Source organism: Diadema antillarum, unplaced genomic scaffold (genome assembly GCF_040938485.1).
Source record: "Diadema antillarum isolate AM-2024a unplaced genomic scaffold, OU_Dant_1.0 seq00000536_RagTag, whole genome shotgun sequence".
Lineage (NCBI taxonomy): Eukaryota > Metazoa > Echinodermata > Echinoidea > Diadematoida > Diadematidae > Diadema > Diadema antillarum.
Window position 1 is genome coordinate 232,910 of NW_027271485.1, and position 16,860 is coordinate 249,769.

The following is a 16,860-nucleotide window of genomic DNA, read 5'->3' on the forward strand; positions in this document are numbered from 1 at the left end:
GATCGCAAGACGGATTCAGCGCCATCTTTAAAGGGGATGGCTAGTAACCGATCAGTGAGAATCAATGGGAATACTGGGGGATGATTGTTCCAATCCTTGTAGGATTCATTCAAGAGTACATTATTTATATCTATTGTTGTGTGAAATATTTGCTTCAGAACGGTCTCATATTCAAGTAATGTGCAGTTCAATGCCCTGTCACTGTACAGGCATGCGAACCTGGAAGCATTAAACTGCACATTACTTGAAAAGGAGACCATTCTGAAGCAAATAATTTTCACACAACAATAGATATATAATGTACTCTTAAATGAATCCCCACAAGAATTGGGAACAATCATCCCCCAGCATTTCCACTGATTCCCACTGATCAGTTACTAGCCATCCCCTTTAAACATTTTAAAGATAGAGCAAATTCATAACCTATGTTTTAAGCATTTCTAGGTTTGGGGCCACACATCATTGGGAAATTATTGAGAAATATTATATCTTTAGTGTTTATGTCATGTTATACCTCATTTTGAAGAGGATAGATCGAAAATTGTAACCATAAAATTCTTCTCGATGAATTTCAAATATTATTTCCATATTCTATGCCAAACACAAATCTTATTGAAAAATACCATAATTTGGATTGTTGTAAACAAAAATATGAAATTATACAAGACATTCCAAACTTTCCTGGATGTTTTCCAAATTTCCTAACTAAATTTGTACATTGGTATCTTAAGACACTAATACAAAAATTTCAGGTATTTATCTCTTTTCACTGCTGAGATATTTGCATAATGGTGAGTCGTGTCATCTATGTCCATGTATGTATAGTCCCGTATGATGGTTTTTATGTGGCACTGGGTGCAAAAACGGATATTTTGACATCATTTTCGACTGTATAATGTCACTTTTATGAGCAAACTTATTTTTCTACTTTGATTTGATAAGACTAAATGCGTTGAGTGAAATAAAAATGGTTTTTCACTGAAATACCTGTTCTCAATAACAAAAAGACACAAAATGTAGCTTATAGGGCCACTGACGTGACCTTCAGTCATTGTCAGTAGTTTACGGTGATACCTCACTTGCCTGCATAACAAGAAACATTCTTAAAGTTACGAATGAAATATCCATTTTTTCTTATTTTCCTATTTTTTAAGCAGAAAATTGACAAGAGTGGACATAAGTCGCTTTGCGATATTCATCATATAGACACTTTTTGTTTAGTGTTGTTTTCTTTTCATTTGATTTCATTTTGTATTTGTATTTGTTTTGTTTTTGTTACCTATTATACATGGATTAATTTCGGATAATATTTAGTAGGCCTACATAATACCTCTCAAGTGACCCAAATATTGTAGGCTTCGCTTTTCAGTGGGCGACTTTTTTCCCTTCCAATATTTATTTTTTGTCAATCTTCCAAAGTGTTCATTGCTATTCTTGATTATTCAACGAAATTATATGTATAGTTAGATATACTTTATTATACTTTTATTATTCATTTACTACAAAATGATAAAATCATAGTTGTGTAATATATAAGATTATGTTATAGTTTGTTATGTTTTTTGTGGACGAGTGGAAATAACTGGTAAGTTGAACAATCAAAAAATCGTAGTCTCTCCTGTGATCTTCCTCTTCATCTTTATCATTTTTTTCCTTTACGTCCTACATGCAGTCATGATAAATTGCCAATCCATTATGTGTTTGTTGCTGTCCATGCAGATAACGAGTCATGAAAACAACGTCTTCGAGCTGGCTTCGAAGACCATGATCAGTCGGGACACGATAGCGCTCAACTGTCCCTATGGCGTCAACCAGCCGCAGGTCGCGGCCGAAGACGATGACCAGACGGGTAGCACAGCGCCCCCACCGGGCTGTCCCGTGAGCCAACTGGTGGATGATGACGGCGATAGCAGCGAAGGAGGTAAAGCCAATGAAATACCTTCGTCTAAAGCTTTTTTTTTCTAATATCGTCTTTTGTTTTGATAGACAAGGAGATATAATGACGATATATTATTCACTGTGATAAAATGCAAGCTCATGCACCATCTTTTAAAGATTACTGATATGCAGAAGACTGACGCAAGTCATATCATTCAAATTGTGCAGAAATGCAAAAACGAGTCACGTACTATTACATTTAAGTAGATAACATCCGTCCCCGGTAAAATATCCTACTGAGATCTGTTTTTATTCATTTATCAATCGACGAAACCTGCTTGTGTACAAATGTCTTTTGAAAACATGACATTCTGATTCATTAATGAAATAACTATTGACGTTTGATCCAGTCCGAATAAGGCTGCATAGTTATACTAGTGAATATACTTTTAGTAATATTATGGGTTAGTATCGCGCGTTTTGTGCAAATCCTCGAGTTCTACTGCATTGAACCAGCCATGTATTTTCTAGTCACTATTTTGAATAATAAAAATATGAAAATAGACGTCACGTCCATATCATATATCCTTCAAGATGAATAAGCGTCTGTATATGTTCTCACACGTGAGTTAGACTGCTCGTTGGACATTACTGCCTACTTTGGTGGGTGTTGGTACTACGTCACACTAACTTTGCTTGGTAAAATATTATGGCAGGTATCATATAGGCAATTCGCTTACCGTAGTACACATGGACGTTGTGAATTCACGTTGGCCTCAAAGCTCGTTAAATTTTGCTCCCATCACTAATCACTTAAAAACAAAATTTGATTGACGTCAATTTACATAATGTAAGAACACATACTATATGACGTAGGTACTTGCATGTGGTTTTCTTTGAAAATAGTTATTCCTGTATCATGACGTGATTGCACGATGGCCGTTAATTATAATTTAATTGGCTACTTTGTTTCGCCGAATGAAACGCTGCTACTTGTCCTAGTGTTCGTCCAATACATGCACGTCTTCCCTAAAGCGAAGCAAACATGATGTTTTCCTCGATCGCACCCAAAATTTTGCTTTACTAAAACTGCCCGCAGCAGCAAAGTGTGAAACCCGTTGCTCACGCAAAACCGGGGGTGCCACGTATATAGTAATTCATTGTTATCTGCAATACCTCGGATTAGATGGGGTAGGACTACACTTGTTTGGGAGATGGGTGGTTCACCTGCCCGGCAGATTCTCATCTTAATAGGAGTACATTAAAGGGATGTGTAGTATAAATATCAAAGGCGGATTATTTCTAATTGTAATTGTTCAACTTATCGAAAGTGGCGCGCAAATTATAGAGACTACCTTTGCTCAATCGATTGTTAGCAAATCTCTAACTGCATCATGCCATGTTGCCAATTTTAGTAGGGAATCTAACAAGAGATTGAAGCATATAGCAGAGCGTTTGTAAAATAAGAGAAACATAACTGATAAAAATCTTTCCTAGCTAGCACTCTCAATTCAATCTGTGTAAAACTTATCGCATTAAAACAAAAATAAACAACTTTTTGTTGTTCATCGTGTATGAGGGTACTGACAATGTAATTTTCTTTTATTCCTTTTATTTGAAACATGCCACCCGATAGAAAGTGACAATATTCTTTATCTGTTTTGTTTTTACTGCTGTAATGACCACGGTTGCTTTTGGGTCCATTTAATTGGTTTTACCAGCCAAGAAAGGGATTCGTGGAAATAATAAACTTGCCGTCCGATAGATAATGTGCCCAAGTTTAGCAAGGTTAATTTTGTTAATGTACAAAACTTTCTTTACGTCATATCGTCAACTATAGTTCATCGTATTCTGTCCTGCTCAAGGAATTCTTTTCAACAGTGCTGGTATTATTTGCTAAGTTTTCGATCGGTATCATCAACAGGACTAGTAATCAATTCGTATCCCAAAAAGCGAAGTAAAAATCTAAAGGTATTGCAATACATACACTATACTCCTTCTAATATTCATTTATACGACACTAAATTGCGGTCGAATTAACATTTTGCGAGTCTACCTAATCAATAGTCAAGCTGCTAAACAACTTTCGCGACCGTTTATTTAGGCGGTATGTAGAGAAAAACTTCACTCATATGATCGAGATGATTAGAAATAGAACAAGCAAAACTGGTAAATAGAATAAAAGCTTGAGACAATCCGAAACCGAGCTTACCAAGAAGTTAGAATGTCAGTCACAGACACGATTTTGTTACGAAGATGAGGTGATTATGTTATCTTCCTATAAGTTCTTAATAGCCTTGCCAGCTAAATCTCACTAAATCTTCCCTTTTTAGATGAATTTAAACAGATTTCACCATTTTAGTTACTTACGCCTAGAAAATGTTTTAGTACATGCAGGCCCTAATCATTTCCATGTATTAACCGGTTAAAAGCTGTGGGGATTTGGCATCATTTTACCTCATCTCATTAGCATAATAACATTGTGACCGATACTGATATTCGTTTTATGAAATCTCATCAGGCTTTAACATGCCTACATTTTTCTTTTCTGTACTTTTTTTTGGATTAAATTAATATAACTCATATTCCTCTCTTTTTTTTTTTTACTTAGAGTGGCCTTTCCCTTTAATATGATATCTACGCGTGTTCTCTTTATGTTAAGCACGTTATGACATAAAACAGTCGCTCAGGGTGCCGTTGAGGAATGCGTGGAGGCGGCCGCGAAGACAAAATCAATCTTCCATCCGTGGTATTCGTCGGTAGATTATTCTGCTGGGTCGTCCGACTTTTTTTTTTTCGTCATTGTCCATGCCACTTGACGTGGCTTCTCAATCATGACTCGTGTCGATAATAGATACGCCAGAAAGTATGCGACGCACCCTAATTGGGACCGAACTAGTCGTAGTTTACATACAGTTGCACCGTTAGGGCGTAAATGATAGCAGCGAAGTCGCCCTGTGACCAAATTGAGCTGACAAGATGATATCTTGATGATATTATCATCAAGAAATCGAATCGTGGCAACAACGTAAATACGGCTTAAGGATCGCTCTTGTGATCATCCTAACTTTCTGTAGAAATTATCGTTGTCTGGCTCAGTGACATCACGTATTGTCACTCATGGTGCATACAAAATTATTCTACACCAAACGCGTTACCACGCAGAACATACGCGGGCTTATTAAAACCAACATATTTTACGTGCACGCAGGCCTGCTGCATGTCCACAGATTCATTCTGTACGCACATCATGGTCAGGGCCATGGCCGTGGCATTCATTTCGAGCCAAATAGAAGCCAGTTTTCATATTCAGACCACGCAGAGTGGATATTTTCATATTCAGGTAGTGTGCAGTGTTTTCATCTTCCGTCATACTATGTCAGATATAATTTCAGTGCAACACCAATAAACCAGGCCTCATATCACAGGTCACGTGACAATTTTATCAGCAAGTTCCATTAGTTAGATTATGTAGTGCATGTGCATTATCCATGTCAATAGGAGATACAAGAACTTCAAATAGAGCAAAGAAAAGACATAAACAAAGAAACCATAGTTTTAAAGCCGCTTCTGCGTGATTGATGTCAGAGTGATGTATTATTGGTCCTACCGTAGAGGGAGCACATTTAAAAAAAAAAAATGTGTGTCCAGCTTTAGATTACTTCAGTTTTTAAGCTCTCGTCATTCTATTGATCGATTGTCACACCTTGAGCTGGTAGTTACATCCAGCGAAAAGATCGATCATGTAGCAAACAACAACAGCAACCTTGCAAGAACCATATTAGGGATATGGCAGGAGCGCCATAGTGATAATAACCATGTTTGCATCGTTTCGTCCATCAATAACATAGATGTTGATTTTAGCGCGCACAATAATTATATTCTCACCTATGACATCAATTTCACTAAAATTCATGCAACAAGTTTTGATTGAGTTAATGTGAGATTATGTAATCACTGAATCTCAAACGCTGTATTTTCATCGTATTGGATCGTCGTCATTTTAGGTGCTCTTGTGTCTCTACTTTTTTTTCCTTTTTGGGGGGCGAGAAACAGTATGTCATTTGTACTTTCTCAAAGTGTTATACAATAATTCATAACATGTTACTTGATCAGATGCATATCTTGTGCACTTTAACATTCTGATTAAAATCGTTTTTGTAACTCGTTTACACACGATGTCAACCCATGTCTTCCGTTTTATCAATTTTGTGGATCTGCCAATCCATTTGTCTATTCAGTACGTTCAAACTTATTAGATCAGGCACCTCCCCGCATACTAACGTCCCAAGTGTCAACATCTTAACACGGTAGCTAACACTGACGTCATGTTTTCATCCTGTTTCTTTTGCTAATCGTTTCTTTCTTTATGTATTAATTTCATCCTTGGTTCCCTAAACAAGGACCCCGTTATGCCAACGCCAATGGTCTAGTTCTTCCTAGACTTCGACACGAAGATAACACAGGCACGTTTGAAAAAAAAAAGCAAGCAAACAAACGAGCAAACGAACAAGCAAACAAACAAACAAACAGAAGCACCATTTCAGCTTTCCTTGTGCCGCAGATTCCAACTGCCGACACTCTCCCAGTCCCGCTTTCAAAGTGCGATTCCAAACCACGCTCAATGTGGATAAAAAAAAAAGATCGAGTGAAATCAGAAAAACAGAATTACAGAGGTGTCATCAAAACTGGACCTAGAATAAGAAACAGGAGGAATGTTGAAGTTACACGTGGTTTATGAAACAGTGGTATATCTGTTGTATAAGTAGAACCTACGTAATACACGTCATAGAGGAGGGGATGACGTCATGGCTGCACATTTACTACATACAAGACTTCACCACCTTTTTGTTTGTTTGTTTCTTATCTAAATCTAAAATAGAACTTGATTCGTTAATGGTGAATCAAAGTTTTTGTTGCTTACAATAACCCAAACATTTAACAATAACCTAGCAATGATGACTTTAAGGGGGAGAGATTTGTAATTGGTAATTTATCGACGCAAAACCTGGTTAGATGATATTCTATTTTATTTCATTTTATTTCATTTTATGTTATGTTATGTTATGTTATGTTATGTTATGTTATGTTATGTTATTCTATTCTATTCTATTCTATTCTATTCTATTCTATTCTATTCTATTCTATTCTATTCTATTCTGTTCTATTCTATTCTATTCTATTCTATTCTATTCTATTCTACTCTACTCTACTCTACTCTACTCTACTCTACTCTACTCTACTCTATTTTGTTTTATTTTATTGTACTCTATTCTATTCTATTCTATTCACAAACCAATGGCAGATTTGTGATTTGATGATATCATTCTTTTATTTGTTTTGCACGTCAGACTTTTAAAATCCATACTTTTCTTATCTCAAGTCCGAGTTTGATAAATCTTTTACTGTTAAAACCTTTTGTCTGATCTCGCTCTTTATATGAGGATCAACTTCAAAATGTGGCGTGGAATCGCACTTTAAATTCAAAATACACAAAGTTGCTATACGTGACCCGCTAAGTTTTGTGTCGAGGTGCCAGAAATGTTTGGTTAAGGCAACGAGAGAAAAACAAACAAGAAATGATAGGTGCTACGTGATGTATGGGAATATAAAATATCTGGAGAGGTCTCTAAAATCTTGAGTTTCGTCTATTTCTATTATAAATTCAGTTTTAGTTTGTCTTCCTTTTCCTTTCTTTCTATGATACGTTGGTACTTGTGTTGAGTCAAATGATACTATGATTACGACCTCTCGAGTTCTTTTCTTTTACTGTCTGATTTGGAACTTTTAAACTTTCATTTTCCTTCATTCGGTGATGTTCGAAACCTTCAAATCTTAAAGAAATGTCAGACTACCAAGTATTTTTCCCATCATTTAGATGGAATCGCGAAATGCACCTGCATATCTAAAGTCAGATGTAGGGCAGGAGGGTCACGAACCAGCTTCAAATGAAATTAAACGGGAAGCCCGTTTTGTCGCGATGTATGATTTCGGCTGGTGTACGGAGAATAAAGTAATAAAATCTTTAATTCCCTTGTAGCTTTGACCGACATTTCTCACCTTCATCCAAGCCCTCATCTCCCCTATTCGTCTCGCTAAAACAATTTTGAACACGTCCACCAAGTAAACCACCTGTCCGCACTTGGAGTTGTTCTAATGTTCAACATCACCATTCTTTCCCCCCACCTACGATTTATTTTTCAGCTTCCAAAAGTGAGCATCGCCATAGCTGCAAGCCCCTCCCCCTTGCATTCCCTTTATACTTATCCCCTTACTCCCCCTTTCCCCAATTGACAGAATCGCTGAGTCTTTCCCTGTTCAATCTTACGTGGATTGATGTTAACACCGAGCTATTTTACCCCAAAGTTCCTTTTCTTTTGTTTGAATACGATCGGAGTAACAGCATGTCAGCTAAGATGAGTCATGTTGTGGGCATTGTACACTCTACACCGTATTTTCCTCTTCTACTTAAATTCTAAAAAATAGCCAAACTGCTAAAAATTGAGAGAAACGTAGCCTTTTTCTTTTCATGATTTATTATCATTGTGGAATAAGCGACAGTACACATTTCTAAACTTTAAAATCATTTTTTTTTTCAGCTTGTGTGGGTATTACTAATGCGAGTCATATTTCTGTGACTGTCATTGATTTTAAGCTATCATTGATTTCTTATGATGATCATGTGAGACATCGATGTTCTGTATTTTGTACTTTTATTTTGACCGGATATTGGTTGATCAGTATGTTGTCAATGCCATCGTGTGCACTATTGATATGACTGTTATATCATTTGAGCGATCGTCGAACCATCAGCGCAGTATTACCCACCACTTTACTCAAAGTCATCGATTTGATCAGATGTTATTGTTTTTATTTTTACTAAAAACCTCTTTTCAGTTCATTCCTATACCCTCCCAGCCCTCTTCGCCCGTTTTAGATACGTTATCATATGTTTGTGCTGTAATCGTGCATATGTATAATATTGTCAAATAGTCTCAACTCATAATGTATATATATATATTTTTTTGCAATTATTATGATATTCCCGCTGAATTTCCCCTCAACCCTCGTTGTCAAAACATATGGTATGGATGAAAATGTTCAAGTACTCCTCCTCCACTCTTCGTCCTTTTAAAAATAAACACCACACAACAACAACCGTCATCCCTTGCACAGAAATTACCCCTACATTATGCAACGGTCAAGTTTTTCATCTGCATGACATGTTTTCTTTTTCACATTACTTTATAGGGGGTATCTGCTCGCTGTCGAATGCAATGGGACTAGTCGTCCATAGCTTCTTTTTTTTTGGGGGGGGGGAGGGGTGGTGGATTTTATCCAAGAGTTCTTAATATGCTGATAGAGGGCAACATGAGCAGAATACATGCTTGTTCAATGTGAAGACGTTATAATCATTTCGGATGTGTAAACGTAGAGGGCGTATTGGAGGTACTGTAGCACCAACAAGGAGTTATACCTCTCACACCTGAGCGATGCTGGCCCACTATATCCCTCGGTTCTTCCCTCTGTCTTCCCCAAAGATACAAAAACACACTAGCTCTATTTGATAAGGGTGAAGTTCTTGACAAAAGTGCACTTCATTTCCTGGTGTGAGACCTTAAAGGCATTATCTACCATTTGCAGATGAAATAAAAACCTAGTGTTAGTGTTTCAAAATAGTTCTAAAATGTGAGTTCAGAAAAGAAACAATCAATGTACAAAAATTTCATCAGTATAATCGACATTAAGTATTGTTAATGATACAAAATGTGAACAATAATTATGATGAAATAGTTTCAAGAATAAACCGTCTACAGTTATCTTATGGAGAAAAATAGTGATTTATCTTCCTATATCTCCATCTTTCCTGCCCCATACGTTTTATCATGATTGTGTTCAAAGAGGTAATGCTATGTAGCTGGAGTATTGTTCTCATACTCTTCGGCCAGCTCCTAATATCTTCTCCTCTGCGTTGTGATAAATGACATGATTAATTTTCCACCATCTTTCAACCCGTGCCCCCATCCCCACTTCTGTTTGTAAAGTGCGTGTATCTCGCACTCAGCAGCCAGCTCACCCGTGGTTGCTAAAGCCGACGCAAAATAAAAATGGTCCTACGGGGAATCAAAAAGGTATAACACCTTCATGATATTTGATTATTTTTTAATCATTATTATCTTAGCACGGAGCGCTCTCAAGAAAGCAGGCTGGCATTGTTGTTTTTCATTTTTCTATATTTGGCTGTTGGGTTATGTTTCGCTATCTTTAACACTCTTTTTTTAAGTCTAATATATTCATTGTTGTTGAATTTTTTTCTTGCCTAGAGAATATAAGAGTGGTAAATGTGGAAGTAGTTAGTTAGGGGGCATGTTCGTTACGGACAGACTCGTTTGGAAATAACGTCTTTTGAAGTGCAGTACCTAGATATATTTACTGTCGGCATAACAGCAACGAACGAAAGTTATTGTTGTATAACACAGATGCGTAGTGTTCTGAGCTTAGTCGACTGGGTGTCGCGTGTAGAAATCTGATCGGAATCGCACTGCAGTAACACAGAACCACTCCTGTCTGCATGAATGATTTTTTTCCCGTTTCGATGTTTGTTCACGTCGCCGAATGCTCTGCGATCCGATTTCGATTCCACCTGAATTCTAACGCAAGCTCTTCCAGGGCAACACTGGCTTTACAGCTCTTCCACTTCCCTTGTCTTCCACCGTTTGTCACCCCGTCATCATGACAGAAGAGACTCGCGAATTGTTGGTCAGCTTTCTTCTTCTTCTCCTTCTTCTCCTTCGTCTTTGACTAGACTCGTTCTCCAATCAGACTGACACACTTTGACGACATAATGGACTTCCAATGGTGACGTCATCTGGAGAATCAAGCGCATGCGTGCAATTTCACGTTCCCTGTCCACTTTTTCGACTTCTATCATGACTAGACGGTAGGCTCTGTTCAAAATCTTGCGAAGTTCGAATTCTTTGCGAGCTATGACTTGTCTGCCTTTCTGTTCTCTCGTCAAACTGCTGCTGATTGAGTAAAATGTAGTGTTTTCGAACTGAATTAGCAAGATAATAAAAAGAACTAACCTCTTCGCATCACCGACGTTCTCATGGTTGAAAAGGCTACAATCAACGAACAATACACGCATGCGCAAAGCTTTAGACACGACGCATCACATGGAAACGTGATCAATAGCGCCCGCCTTGCAACGCAGGTCGAATCGAATTCGAGTCGCAGAGTATGGGCCAGTGTGTCTGTTCATTATATATTATATACACACTATTTGGTTGTTTATTTTTTATTGTTTTGGTATTTTGTGACAAGCACACACTGCACTTGCACATTTGTATTCCCTGTGAGGGTCACCCCTTCGTTGACCTTTCATAGATTGACCTTTCCCCTTACCCTGTACGCACCCTTACCGCCTCTGCCTTGCGTGCACGGTATTGAAGCTTATGGTTATATATATATTTTTTTTGTTAAGATCAACTCAATGAATGAGAACAAAAATAAAAATTTACATGGATTTTATGAAGTGTTGAAATTGTGACTTTCCTTAATATCCTTGAGATGTACTCAGTATGTGCCTATCTCTCCTTGATTACATCACAACATTTTTTATTTTTCTGATCGAGTGTGCACATGAATGCTTTAAAAGTAATGTAGCTCTGGAAAATATGAAGTGAAATAAATCTTACGTAGTCCATGATGGAGTCTGTTTCTGTGAACAGAAGGGATATATTAATCGATTAAGAAACAAGAATTAAATCATTGCATCTGGACTTGCTGTTTAGTTCTGTGAACAGAAGGTATATATTAATCGATTAAGAAACAAGAATTAAATCATTGCGTCTGGACTTACTGTTTAGTTCTGTGAACATATATTAATCGATTAAGAAACAAGAATTAAATCATTGCATCTGGACTTACTGTTCAGTTCTGAGAACGGTTTTAGGTACGATCCTGGACGCTTCATCAGGTCATCAGCTGAATTGTTTCTTAATTGAATGTTAACTGGATAAATAAGAAACTACATCAATCTGTCATCGTTTGTTGTTATTTCTTTTTGTTATTACGCGAAATGAGGAAACCTTTAATAATGTCAACTTTACGTGACCGAGTTGTGGAACTTTCACGGATGTGTCAGAACGTAGCACCCTCTAACATTGCCCACGGGGGTCATGGTGGATTAGTCACAAAACCTGTCGGGATTTTGGATCTGCTTTGGGGGAGGATTTTAAAGAGTTCTTTTTTTTTTAAATTCCCATTACAAAGGCAAGTCCCTTGTTTAGGAACGAGAGCTGCATAAATAATGTTACAATCACAGGGGAAACACTTTTAAAGTCTGAAATCATAGCTCTCCAGAGTTTTGTTTAAATTTTAAGTGTCATGTTGCTTATTCAGTGTCCGTTTTTCTTTATTCTCTTAACCCGTGACACCTCTCCTATTTGTCGAGAGGTTATCTTACCAACGTATCATTTCCATATATTTATATTATGTATTACATTGAAAATTATGGTTTTATTATCATAGCTAATATACAGTAGTGATAACGACTATTCGTCCTAGTACGTCGAATCTAAAAGAAATGAGAAATCATAATTTTTATGATACGGTAAATCAAGAATTAATTTCGAGTTTATTACCTTCGAGAGCTTGCTGTACATGTGCTTACATTGTCTGAACTACTATGAAATCCAGTTAAGATGGATGTGTGTGTGGTTCCCATAACGCTGGAAATCTTATTAATGATCGAAATGCAGTTTGACGACCAATTTGACAAGCTATACTGTACAATTTGTATATGTGCTGATAATCTAAGAATACATTGCAAGGTGAAAACATGTTACTGGTGGAAAGATGAGCAAAATTTAATGTTTTGCGTTTATAATCTTCATATTTATTCAGCAATAGTATTCTCAGTATGAGTTTAGCTCAATCGGATCCAATATTTCCGAACTATGAATGTATTTTATAAGCAGAGGCAGTTGTTATACGAAGAAGGGAATAATGTACTGTATGTTTTCCGCGCAAAGAAGCTGGAACATTTGATGCTGGGTTTTCATTAACTCATGATTGCAGCAAAATCAGCAATGAATCACCTTTGCACGTATGACGCCTTAAAAACATACTCTGGTGTTTCGATAGCGATTATGACACTTATTCATATGTCATATGTTATGTTTCCTATTTTCCGTGGTGTGGCAGTATATCAACTGTTTTTGTAACCGTTAACTATGTGACTTTTTAAAGTGAAACATTAGGGCAAGGATTGATCGAATCTCTGAAGATTTTTGATAGTCCATGTTCACTACTTTGTAGCCATCAAATGATTTAATTGTTCTGTTTGCTCCGCATACCAGAAATTGTGATTTTCAAGGCCGTTTTAGTTTTTTTTTCCTTTTTGCTGCTTTCTGCTTTCTTGTTTTTTCACTTCTGCTTTTACCTCTTTTGTTGGCATGAACCATTGTAAAAAGAGAGTCATTGTAATGATTGTTTTCACTTTTACGTTATAAGCGTCATCATCAGTTTTTATCTTCAGTTTTCTGATAAGATTTGTCATCATCATCATCATCATCATCATCATTATCATCATCATCGCCAATATGGGGGAAACCCGCACACAGACAGTGCCTTTATTGTTTCATCATCTTTCTTTTTATGAATTATATTGTCACCAGATGAAGTTGTCATTGGGTGGAAAGTTTACCGCCCGGATTAAGGAGATATCAGGATGCTATACATGTCAGGACGCGGTGCGTCCCGATTTGACGCGTACAAACGCGTCACTTTCTATTTCTTTTCAAACTTCACAACCTTGCATGCCTGTCTTTTTTTTTTTTGGATGTAGTGTTTACGATACAAGAGTGTTCCCTTTGCTTCCAATCACTTTTCTCCGTTTTCTAAACATCCGTCATGCCATTCACTTGAAGGCTTCAATCACAGCTGTCCTATCTAGTTCATCTCTCTTTTTTTTATATATTCTTAAATTTTCATTCTTCACTCTAGCTTCGAGACAGCCGCCTATGCTTCATCCGCCCATTTACCCTGCCGAAAGCGCCGCAACCATTCATTAACGTAGATCATTGTACATTTTTCACAATTACCGCGCAAAACGCACGCTTCATCTTACAAACCATTGAGTCACCTGATCGACATCCCAATTTTTCCCCCAATCTCTCACCATTGATCACGTGATCTAAACAGATCTAGGAGAGCACTGTAGAAACAAAAGGAAATGCTGAGGGATGGGTTTATAATCAAATGTTCCGATTTTGAATGCCAGTTAAAGGAAAGTTGTGTCACGCGGCAAAATGGGCCTATTATGCGTGGTTACGAAGTTAAGCGCCGAAGGCACTTTTGCTCTCCATAAATCGATGTACACTTGTCACCTACGTGTTTCGAAAAATCTCTTCTCAATCACGTGACTCCGTGGTCTGTGCGCAGCTTTCTAACGCTTCCTTTCTTAGCAGCTCACGCCATTCTTACCGCACCAAATTAATATATTGCTCTGGATCTCATAGTTCTTTTATAACCGCTGTTTTCTGCAGTTGTTGACAGTTATACATGATTCTGTTCACTTCCCATAAGGAGCTTAGTAGTACATTAAGATGAACAGCTTCATCTAAAGTATAGGTGGGTAACAATGTCAAAATGGAAAGAGCTGTTTGGTTGAAGTTTCAATGCAGAAAACAACATATTTTGACTTCAAAGTATTTTCTTTGCTGATAGCATACAAACATGAAATGCAAGTAGCAAGTTTCTTGAAGTTGTTAAACTAACTCGGAAGCATTTCAGTTGAATCTAGAATTAGAAAGTATGATACGAGAAATCTATCAATGGGCACTATTCCATTTTCTAGCAAGTAATCTTGAGACATTTAAGAAAAATCTGAGAGACATTTAAGAGTTGTACAAAATAGACGTGACTTATATTTACTATAAGAAATTTAGAAGCGTGAAAAAAGAACACTTACTAAACCTTAGTTCAGAGATGATAAGAAAAAATGTCCGTGTTAAGACAAAGTTTTCGATATTTTTGAAAGAAAAAATATTGAAGAAAGTTGGTCAGATCGAGTGTAAAGTTGGCGCATTAAGGACTTTGTCTTCAAGCCATGGCGCGGACCATTCATTGAACTTGTGAGGAGTTGAAAAATGTTCGATTTCCTTGGCATTCTTGTAGAGATTTTAGAAGAGGTGTTCCACCCGAGACAGATTCGACTCAAGGGCCAGATGTTATCCGTTCCCGAATGGCACGCTTACATATTCCTCGCGACGCCCATGTAAGTAGGCACCGAAACCTTTTTTCAGATCGGCTTTACTGATGTATTCTAATCCATGGTTGTTTCATTTTTCGTTTTACTGATGGACTTAGTAACTATATAACAATATCAGCCAGTTCGATTCAAGTTGATGTAGTTCTATTCAATTCAATGCATCTTAAATTTCATTGTAATTTCCATCAGAATTTTTAGGGCAGACTACGAAAACACAATTATACTCATTTTGATTCAATTCACGTTAAAGGGATGGTATAATATTGGTAGGGATAAGGATTGAGCTTGTAATTTTTTGCGAGATACACGTGTACTAAGAAACCACTTATGAAATGTTACAGAGGATACCATTCTAAGATGCATTCAGAGTTTTTTGGATGAAGATAAGAGATCCAAAAACAAAGTAAAAAAAAAGAAATTCTAATAAAAGACGGGCCCACTTTTTAGCTCACCTGAGCCAAAGGCTCAAGTGAGCTATTGCGATCGCCCTTCGTCCGGCCTCCGTCGTGCGTCGTGCGTCGTGCGTCGTCCGTCGTCCGTCGTGCGTAAAACTTTTTACATTTTCATCTTCTTCTTGAAAACCCCAGGACCGATTTTCATCAAACTTGGCAGGTAGCATCCCTAGGGGGGTTAGGAACTCAATTTGTTAAGATGGGCACCATGCCCCACCCAGGGGGGCCCCCCAGGGGGGGCCCAAACCCCCCCCCCCCCCCAATTAAGGAATCTGTAAAAATCTTCTTCTCTAGAACCAGAAGTGATAGAGCTAAGTTAATACTATGAGTTGGTACATTGATGACTGTAGTTTCAAGTTTGTTCATGGCAGAATCAGGGGTGCCCCCCCTTGGGACCCAGGGGAGGGGGGTGGGGAGGGGTCCTAATGGGGCCTAAATTATACATTTTCATCTTCTTCTTGAGAACCCCATGACCCATTTTCACCAAACTTGGCAGGTAGCATCCTTAGGGGGTTAGGAACTCAATATGTTAAAATGGGCACCATGCCCCCACCCAGGGGGCCCCCAGGGGGCCCAAACCCCCAAAATGAAGGAATCTTTTAAAATCTTCTCTAGAATCAGAAGTTATAGAGCTAAGATAATACTATGAGTAAGTAAATTAATGACTGTAGTTTCAAGTTTGTTCATAGCAGATCCAGGGGTGCCCCTCTTGGGGGCGGGGGGAGATTGGGAAGGTCCAAATAGGGGCCTGAATTGTTCATTTTCATCTTCTTCCTGAAAACCTCTTGATGGATTTTCGTCAAACTTGGCAGGTAGCATCCCTAGGGGGTCAGGATCTCAATTTATTAAAATGGGCACCATGCCCCACCAAGAGGGCCCCAGGGGGCCCCAATCCCCCCAAATTAAGAAATCTTTAAAATTTGGGCCCTTATTGTACATTTTCATCTTCTACTTGAGAATGTCTGGTCAAATTTTAGTAGAGCTGTGAATAATTTAGATTAGTGACTGCGTGAAAGGTAAACTTGCGATACTCAGGTGAGCGCTAGACCCGCGGGTCTCTTGTTATTAGTATCACTTGTTTTTGGATATTTCAGCCATTTCAAAACCAATTTTTGTCAAATAAACGTTGAATTCCTCTTAGAATTGCATGCTCTTTCATATTTCATAAGAGGTACCTGAAAACAGGTCTTACCCAAAACTATACCGTCCCTTTAATCCACTTCAATTCAATGCCATTCTTGTCCATTCAATATG

At 37.7% G+C, this 16,860-nt stretch overlaps 1 protein-coding gene across 2 annotated transcripts in view; it reads left to right on the plus strand.

The window, feature by feature from the left end:
- The window catches only part of LOC139734643 (soluble guanylate cyclase gcy-31-like), a 212,028-nt gene that overhangs the window by 177,407 nt on the left and 17,761 nt on the right, over positions 1–16,860 (plus strand). For both annotated transcript variants that reach the window (XM_071645429.1, XM_071645430.1), the window contains 2 exons: positions 1,720–1,921; positions 15,061–15,160. In XM_071645429.1, the coding sequence (XP_071501530.1) occupies positions 1,720–1,921; positions 15,061–15,160 (302 nt within the window). The remainder of the gene's footprint in view (positions 1–1,719; positions 1,922–15,060; positions 15,161–16,860) is intronic.